Source organism: Cannabis sativa, chromosome 7, assembly GCF_029168945.1.
Source record: "Cannabis sativa cultivar Pink pepper isolate KNU-18-1 chromosome 7, ASM2916894v1, whole genome shotgun sequence".
Taxonomy (NCBI): domain Eukaryota; kingdom Viridiplantae; phylum Streptophyta; class Magnoliopsida; order Rosales; family Cannabaceae; genus Cannabis; species Cannabis sativa.
Genome location: NC_083607.1, coordinates 6,325,203 through 6,334,756, shown reverse-complemented (window position 1 = coordinate 6,334,756; position 9,554 = coordinate 6,325,203). Strand labels below are relative to the sequence as shown.

General features: G+C 34.3%; 2 protein-coding genes and 1 long non-coding RNA gene across 3 annotated transcripts; all 3 read right to left on the bottom strand.

Annotated features, from left to right (window-relative positions):
- Positions 1-253: 253 nt before the first annotated feature.
- LOC133029298 (uncharacterized) lies at positions 254-742 on the bottom strand. Its single transcript, XR_009683441.1, has 2 exons — positions 655-742; positions 254-557 (listed from the first exon to the last, which is right to left on the bottom strand). It is a non-coding gene; the product is annotated as an uncharacterized LOC133029298 (long non-coding RNA).
- A 745-nt stretch (positions 743-1,487) lies between these two features.
- Positions 1,488-2,274, bottom strand: LOC133039593 (uncharacterized). Its single transcript, XM_061118488.1, has 2 exons — positions 1,877-2,274; positions 1,488-1,634 (listed from the first exon to the last, which is right to left on the bottom strand). Exons 1-2 carry the CDS (start codon positions 2,174-2,176, stop codon positions 1,488-1,490), a joined length of 447 nt encoding a protein of 148 aa, XP_060974471.1. The 5' UTR covers positions 2,177-2,274.
- A 1,719-nt stretch (positions 2,275-3,993) lies between these two features.
- Positions 3,994-9,203, bottom strand: LOC133039592 (uncharacterized). The gene is made up of 3 exons (XM_061118487.1): positions 9,170-9,203; positions 5,025-5,081; positions 3,994-4,666 (listed from the first exon to the last, which is right to left on the bottom strand). The coding sequence occupies exon 3, from the start codon at positions 4,654-4,656 to the stop codon at positions 3,994-3,996; it is 663 nt and encodes a 220-aa protein (XP_060974470.1). The 5' UTR covers positions 4,657-4,666; positions 5,025-5,081; positions 9,170-9,203.
- Positions 9,204-9,554: the final 351 nt, after the last annotated feature.

The window sequence follows — 9,554 nt, the reverse complement described above, 5'->3', positions numbered from 1 at the left end:
TTTAAGCGTCGGTTAAAAAGTGACGCTAAATGTGTCATGGCATTTTAAAATTGTCACAAAAAACTTATTCCGTCGGTTTAAAAATGTCATATCTATTTCGAAAAAACTTTTTTTTTTTACCTATTGCGTCACTTATAAAATGAAGCACAAATATAAGTAAGGGAAAATTGCAAACTTTTCATGCAATTTTCCCCACCTGCATTATCAAATTTTAGAATAACTCTATATAATAGTAAATACATAATACAAAAAAAATTAAAATAACATTTTTGAAACTTATATTAAATTAGTAATCGATTCTATTAACTAATCACACAATACCAAAATTGTTAATAAAATCGATTCTAAAACTTAAATTCCATGTATATCGTAAACTAAATATAAACTAATAATATATGCAAAAGATAACAATAATCATAAAACTTGTTACTCATGTATTATATCAAAAGTGTAGTAACCTTAAGTACTTAATCTATAATCAATGGCTTCACAAATTCGGCCAACTCATCCCGTACGGCATTGATCTCCTCGTTACTATAGGGAGCGTCTAACTTGAACTGTAAAATAAAAGATCAAAAAACATTAATCAACATATTAAAAGTATATATAATTAAAATACAAACTAAATAGAGAAGAGTAGTTATTCATGTTTACATGATTTTTCAAAAAACTTGCAGGATTAACAACCGTCATGAAACTCTGAATAATCTTCATAACATAATAACCACATTGTATTCCATCCTCTTTGTCGACACGTGTATTGGTTGATTTTTACTAGACACTTGTTTCGTATATTTTTTTCGATCCTGTACATGTCCACAACACTAAACAAAAAAGAAATTAATTAATGAATTGATTTGTAACATAATCTAAATTTAAAAAATTATAACTTACTTTTGGATACATTTCATAATATCAGTTCGGATAAAGTCATTCGTCGAGTCAAGATATGCAACACTTTGAGTATTGGCATGAATCATAATTGTCAACCAGTGATCACTACAGAACAAAACATGTTAATTCAGTCAACTCACTAATCGATCCATTAGTTTGTTACATTTATTAATATAAAAACATACTTACCCTGAATTCCACGGACATATCAACCATTGTTCAGGTTGCATACCCATCATTCGCTGACATAGATTCTCTGAACGTTGTTTGAGTTTACCAGCTTCAGTTGATACTGAAGCAGGATTATTAAATGCATATGTATTCCTCAACCCACCAAGATTAAGTGTGTGTTCTTGCAAATAACTAAATTAAAACAGATTATTAATAAACAGTTGTATATATAATTTTTAACTTAGATATTAACTTAGTTATTAACTATTATCCTGCACCAAAGAGACATAACGGTATTTCCAATCATATGGAGCTCGCACACATCTTCCACCTCGTCGGCGGCGATCCAACACTCTTGGCCTTCTCCTCCGAACACTTCGGTTTAATATAGTATCTCTTTGATTTCTTAGCAGGCCAATTCTTCACAATCTGCGAAAGTCCGGACAATAATTGTGTCTTTGCGGGGGAATGTACCGTTTGACAGACTGTTTATTAGGCCCCTTTGGGTTTATCGGTGGCTGAGTCGGTGGAGCCAAATGATCTCTTGAAACTTTCTTCTTTCCTTTCATCTACATCAAACAATTAATTACAATTTCAAAATATAATAATATCCCGAGGTTAAAGTCTTAAAATACTTACAAAACTAGCTTTGAATATATCATGGCCACACAATTTTCACCAATAATGCATTCCCATCCCACTAGACACTATCATTAGCTTCTTTAAAAAGAAAGTATCACCAAATAACTATTTGAGTTCAACCTACTCATTATTCAAGAAAATATACTTGAAAAGGAAAAAAATGATGTACCTTCGCTAAATCATCTGGATGTATGTTGATTAGGTTCTTTGGCCAAGCTACAAAATTGTTTACAGCTAAACCAACTGTGTCGAAGCCTTCATGTTCTATAGGGCATGGTAGAATGGCATTTTCTTCAACCACCTTCTCAATAAAGACACGTTTGAAATCATCAAACTTCTTTTTAACTCCATGTATTATAATATTGTCTTCTTTGTCTGCCTTTTCAAGTTTCACATAACCTGATGCAACTAAGACCGGATCTTTTTCTTTGGGATCAATCACGTACATATCACACCTCAATCTCTTCATTTGCAAACAAAACAAGAGACAAACAAAATTTATTTTAAAAAGAACTTAAATAATTATGATATAAAAATTAAACATGCATAATGAAAATTATTTTAAAAAGCAAGTAAATAATACATTATCAGAAGTAACCGGAGATGGTCTTTGGTGGAGCGGTACACAAGGTGTGGCTGGTGGGGCAACAAGTGGAGGTGTTGGAATAGTGGCCTTGGGAGCTGGTGGAGCGAGAGGCCTTGGGAGGCTGGTGGAGCGAGAGGCCTTGGGAGCTGGTGGAGCGAGAGGCCACGGCATTTGGTGTAGTAGAGGCCCGGCCAGTTGGTGGAGCGAGAGGGCACAGCGGTAGGTGTTGCTCCTAGAACCGAGGTAACGGCGGCAAAAGGCTGGTTCGTTGGATGCTCCCCCAACACCTGAACCAGATGCATGTGAGGTGCCCGCAACACCACTTTGGCTTTGGACTATTTGGAGGAGTTTATTTAATAATTCGTCTTGTCTACGACGATGTTCCTCTAACTCTTCAAGTCGCTTCTCCACCTCACTCATACGATCATTGTCATCGACTCTCTTTCTTTTAGGACGCGGGGTTTTGAAAAACTGTGTCTGTGTGACACCACCCCCCATTCCTCTAACACGTCCTCCATGCTCTTCTGTTCCCAAGGCTAGAGTGAGTATGTCTTTTGAGCCTTCTACTAATATTGTCCCCTCCTCAACTTGCGTTCGTATCTCAGCCTACATTCAAGAAAGTAAAATTTGTAAGAATTTGAACAACATAAAAGTGTTTAAGTATTTGATCAAGCACATATATGATAAATGGAACTTACAATCCGGTCAGCGACCTCCTGAGCAGGGCCATCGAGCTCGCCGTTTTTGTTCGTGTGTATTCTAATCCACAAGTCTGCCCTGTCATATATAGTAAGCTGGTGGCCCAACTCTTTCTCCAACTTTTCTTCAACTTTCTTAACACCACCTCGGCCCGCATGGTGATTGTATGTATTTTGACTCCTGATATCTTGCATTTTCTTTCTCTTTTTTGCCCATTCGGGACTACATCTTTTGGCAACAAATGCTTTCCAATCTTCGGGCTTGTAACATGAAGCATAAGCATCTGGAGGACGATCGAGCATTGCTGGAACTTTATCTTTGTATTTGAAAATTAGGTTCCTTGTTAGGAATGCTTTCCAGTCTTTCCATCTTCGTGCAGCAGTTTTTAAGGTAGAATGCTTAGCTTCTGGGCCTAACTTGAACATTGACTGCAAAAATTAGCAATAATAGTTAGAATGGGCAAAAAATATTCAACTACATATGCAAATTAATCTTAGCTATTAGCATTACCTTGATGTACTCCCATAATAGATTTTTAAATTCCATTGGAACTTTTCTCCAATCATTGTATGCCAGTGGAAGATTTCGTCTTGCATACAAGCCAATCTGGCTAACCAGTTCATTTGCAGTGTCCCCAACGCACTGGCCCCATTGGTTGTACTCGACTTCGAGAAGTATTCCTTCACTCCTATTCTTTATATGCTTCAGACCCTTATATGCCCCCTACCATTTTTCTTCTTTGGTTGTGAATCAGGGTCAGGTTCCAGTTCTGGTGCAGCTGGATCAGATTCAGATTCACCACCAATGGATTGTCCCCAAAGGGCAAAATCATCATCATAGTCACCGGGGTCATCCATAGTCAATGTACCTACACATTAAAGCAAAATAATAATACATAAAATTAACACAGAAATTTAGATTAGGCGCAAAAAAATATAAAATAATATAAAACAAAACACACCAATATTTATAGATTGATAGTTTACTCAATCCATAATCCTTCACGTTGGACATGATACCTCATCCACAAATCTCTTTCGATATAGGATGCAATCGTTAGGACATGCATGTATCTTTTCATATTGCAAGCCTAACGAACACAATGTCTTTTTTGCCTCATAGAAAGACAAAGGCACCTCATTACCTTCGGGTAATAATTCTCCTAAGAAAGCTAGTAACTCTGTCAAACTCTTATCACTCCACCCGTGTTTTGCTTTCAAATTGTATAGCCTAATAAGCGTCGATAATTTAGTAAACCTAGTACAATTAGGGTAAATCGGCTTTTCAGCATCTTCTAACATAGTTTGAAATGTTTCAGGACGAACTTGAGATTCAAACTCTGCTTCGTTAATCATCTCTGCGATGTGATCATCTTCATACTCCACATTATTAACAATCTTATCCTTTCTAGAGGGTCCCTCGCCCGATCTTCTAATTTTTTCTCCGTGGTGATACCAAACCTTATAACTCCTGTCTATACCGTTCTTAAACAAATGTTCTCTTATTTGGGCAATTTTCATACGCTCCATGTTACCACATTTGAGACATGGGCAATGAACCAAATCAGGATTATCCGCATTCTTTGCAGAAAACTCCAAAAAGAAGTCAACACCTTCCCTATATTTTACCGTTAACCTATTCGCACTCATCCAATCTCTATCCATTTCGAAACTTCTAACAAAACAACAAAACAACAATTTAATTAACCTAATTAATACAATAAAATAATTCTATATCAACTTAACCTAATTAATTTAATAAAATACTAATCCTACTGAAATTTCTACCGAAATTTCGACAGCATAACATCTATAATTCGGACGTTCCCGAAAATTTTAAACATGCAACTAATCTATTAAAACATCCACAATAATACAAACAAACAAAACTATAATTAACAGTACAAATATTACCACCCATCCGACCGCAGTCATGCAATTCCAGAACTTACTTCACTATGGATGAATATCTAGGATATTCAAACTCTTCTAGGATTTATAAAATATAAAGAAATAAAGTTTGAGTAGCTTACCAATTCCAAGCTAGCGTTCAAGCAATTTCTTCAAAAGATACTACCACAATTGAAAAGCTGCATTGTGAATAAAAGTAGTAATGTGAAAAATTGTATATTTGGTCGAATAGCCAAAAATACAAAAACAAAAGTACGTACATACAATATATATATCATACTAGACAAGAATGTTACTCGGATAGAATACAATTGTTCGTTTCACTTCAATATGAATCAATCTACTTGTTTTCCAATTTCAGCTCACATGAAGATGAAGTATAAACATATAGAACTAATTATGCCAACCCACTTACTCTATGTACACAAGGAAAATACATTCCATAATAATAAAATGATATTTTCCCTAATACCTTAAGACATTTTTCTTAACTGAGAGGTGATTCTATGATGTCAACAAACCTAACTTTTGACTGCTTTAACTATCTTCTTTAGGAGATTTGAACTTCTACCATACATTACCAACTACCTAACATGGCTAGAATCTAGAAACAACACTTTACTATTTATTTCTCAATTTATTTTTCAGCCCATTTTCTTTTATAAGTGCAATGACAGTAACTCACTAATCTATGCACTAAAATAAGGATAGTAGGCCCTTGTCCCAGGATCTAGATTTGAATGATATTGATTTCTTCTTATAATCTAAAGCAATGCCATGAAATCATTGCCAAACAGTAGCAAAATGCCCCATTCAACTATAATTAAAATTGGTCTCTGTTTTAACACTTACTCATTCAAATCTTTTCAATATTATGGTTTATATAATGAGTGACTATAGAAGGAACAGAGTCAAAAAAACATGGACACATAACACAGTAAAATAGTATTCATTCTTACTTGATAAAATACCTACGGGAGAAAAAGAAGAAAAGCTTATTTAATTTTGTAGACCAGAAATTCAGGTGAAAAGATTGAGGATGGATGATATAAACCAATTCCTCGTCTGTCATCCTGCTAATAGAATTTGGTTCTACTGCTCTCATTTAAATCTCATGATACTTCAATGGTTTTGATTTATTCTGCATATTATTAAGTCAAAAATTTAATGCTTCAATGGTTTTGAAACTTCCCACTGGATGATTAGTGTAAGATTAACATAAGTAGTTCTGGTCATGATGACGGTGTCTCGAATGGAACAACCCTATGGATTGGATTCAATCTAAGTGTGAGTAGAGTTTCTTGCTGCTAGGTGAGGGTTGTGTTGCTTGGAAAGCTCAATTAACTTGACCCTCCTTTTGCTAGAGCTAGAGGGAATATTGCAGACTGCAACTGGTATATCTCTAAATTGATCTTTTTAAAATTTGAATATTGTTAAGAAAAATCAGAGTGATGTGTTCCTTTGATCCTAGACTACATTGTCTAACTCGATTTCATTTTTAAACATTATGGCTATTGAATGCTAAAAAAGTTTAACTAGTTTGTTGTCCATATTGTGTTAAGAATGTATGAAAACTTGATATACCAAAAAAAAAAAAATGAAAATATTACAACTAAAATGAATAAGCAAAATTACCTAATTTCTCAGTATGAATCACTCTTTTATAAGTAATAGAGTTTTTAACAAAAAAAGTGATTACAGTTTGAAAAAGCTCTTCATAGGCAGGAAAGGCAAGCATAAACAAACCAATGGCTATCCTTTACAATCCCAAAACCGAATCAATTAAAGCTCTGCAGCAGATTCTAATGCAATGAATTTAATATATTTCTTTAATTTTAATGCAATGAATTTAATATACTACTAATTTTATATAACTTTTCACTACAATTTATCAAATTCTTTTATTTAACCAAACTGAGCATGTTAATTTTATACAAGAAAACAAATTATTTAACTATGTTTTGGCATGCATTCTCAAAGTTACCATGGAAGCTTGATTGAATGTTTCAATGCTTTCTCAAAACATATCAACTTTTAAAAACTCAGTGTGTCAATACAATACAACTAAAGATTTTGTATCTGTTGCAGAAAATCCAAAGTTTCTCACAAGTCACAATAGGCCCACAAGATATTTCAAACCAGAATAACAGTACCTTGCTCACTCATAGAACTAGATTATTCAAGGATTTATCTCAAATCAAAAGTCATAACAATAATAATTAGCATAAAAAAGCTAATTATTGATATTTGAAAGGAACAGAAACCAAAACCTCAGAATTTGCCTACTTTATTTATTTATTTATTACAGTTGTGCTTAAACCAAAATTTCTCTGAAAATAATAGCTACACTGTTACACTTCTGCGCATGAAAGGTATTGCAACTTATAAAACATTTCTCTATATGCAGATACCATTAGTAAAATGACCAAACAAGACAAGAATTAAAAAGAAAAAAGAAAAGAAGATATACAAGTGACTATATTGAGAAGGGACAAGTTGCTAATGATGAATCTACAATTGACATGTCAAGTCATAAGTAGGCTATATATCTCCTTGAACAAACTCTCGAATCAGCATTTGGCTATAACTAAATTTTAAGACTATCATTAGAACTTCAGTACCTACTCACCCGAAACTCCCACACAAATAAATTTTGTTCTGCAACTTCATCTATTTCAATTGTTACAATATTCACAATGGCAAAATGTGTAAGAACATTTTGTCTTAGAAAGTTGCAGAAGCTTGACTTCATCAGCATTGGAAAAAACTTAGCCAAGGCCCAAGGTTGACTTTGGGCTTATATGTGGTGGTGTGTAAGCCTATGGAAGCTGGATGGTTATAGTAGGTCACCTACGTATTCTTTTTTATATGAAAGTCGAATAGCTAAGATAGATGTAGTAGGTCACCCACATATCACCTCTTATGTTCTCACCCACATATCACCTCTTATGTTCTACCACAAACACAGCATTACAACAGGCGTACCAATTAAGATTTGCTAAACAAAATCAATAGCATACCATAAAAGCAGAAAATTACTACAATATGCAAGCCCCCAAGAAAAGAAAAATTAAAAGGGGCAAACCATCACAAATGAAATACAAAACTTCTGCTGCCTGATCTTGTTAATCAATGAGTTATAAAAAAATGGCATCATAGAAAAGCAATTATAAGCATATTTATAACACCCAAGAGAAGCTTAGCAGAACACCTACTGTCCTAATTGTTCAGTGAAGTAGCTGTCAATTATAAACATCTGATCTTGTTGACCAATTCAATCATATCTTTTAAGCAATTATAAACATCTGCTCTTGTTGACCAATTCAATCATATTTTTTAAGCATCGAGACTACACAAAACACCATCTAGTGTCCCACTTTTAAATTGTAAAGGATTTAACAAGATAAAAAAGTAAGTGAAATCTAAAGAGAGTGAGACACTATAACTTCTCAATTTCCTGAATTTAAAAAGCCTTTCCGGATTTCAAGATTACTGCTATACTTCCCATGTAAATGAGAAATTTCATGACAAATTGTACAAGTAAAGCAATCCCACAAATGTTAACTATCGCAAGATAGTAATCACACCAAGAAAAAAGAGAGGGAAAAAGGAATCAATTAGAACCCTCCTCCAACAATTGAAGAAATGTAACGGATCAAAACTTGGTTACCTCCACACGCGCAAGCTAATAAGTAAGCAAAGATATAAGAGAATACCATACAAGATTAGCATTTAAACTAAAAGAAAGCACAAAGATTCCCAAAATGGACTCATTCCATAAAAATTAGTAGCTTAAGAACCTTCAAACTACTGCCTGAGTCACACTATAATAAGGTTATGCTATGGTATTAATACTAACCTTGACTCTTCTGTGGGAACCCAATTCCAGTATCTTCGATCTTCAATATAGCTTAACTTAAAACCTATCCTATTCGTGATGCACCATTGAAATATTCTCAATTATATATTGTATAAAATTATTAATTTCTCCTCCCAGTTCAACCCTAAAATCCTTGAGAAGCATATATATCTAGCAATAAGCTATGCCAGTACTTAAAAGGAATCAAACTCTGAACCTGTTAACGTCATTGGGTTCTTTTAACAAATTGGTTAATATATCAAACCCTTGAATTATAATAAATCACTTAGATTCAAAACTCTCAACAAAATGAGAAATTATCCATTGATGATGAAAATAGAGCATATATACCATGTTATTGTTATAACATAGAGCAAGACAGAAAGAGAGGGAAGTAGAGAGACTTACGGAGGTGGCCGGCCGGTTCGAAATCACAACCTTCAGAGCTGATGAGGACGGGCGAGACCTGTTATAACACAGAGAGACTGAGAGAGAGAGAGAGATTGAGAGAGAGAGAACGCAAGAGAAAAAGAGAGGGAAAGAGAGAGACTAACGGAGGTGGGAAAATCGCAGCTCCATTGACACCTTTACACCTTCGAAATCGCAAGAGAGAAAGAGAGGGAAAGAGGGCGCTGTTCAGAGAAAAAGAGAGGGAAAAAGAGAGCTCGATCGAAATGAAAGTGTGTTTGGGGGTAAGTGAAAAATAGGAGGATTAGCGTCGTTTTGTCACACTCACAATAGATTTACCGTCGGTTTTAAAAGGCCACATAAAGCATAAGTGAGGCTTTTAAAA

Coding starts and splice junctions, on each gene's coding strand:
- LOC133039592 (XM_061118487.1), bottom strand. CDS start 4,656: ATGGATAGAGATTGGATGAGTGCGAATAGGTTAACGGTAAAATATAGG.
- LOC133039593 (XM_061118488.1), bottom strand. CDS start 2,176: ATGAAGAGATTGAGGTGTGATATGTACGTGATTGATCCCAAAGAAAAA. Junction 1,635..1,876: donor ATCCAGATGATTTAGCGAAG/GTACATCATTTT, acceptor TGTTTGATGTAG/ATGAAAGGAAAGAAGAAAGT.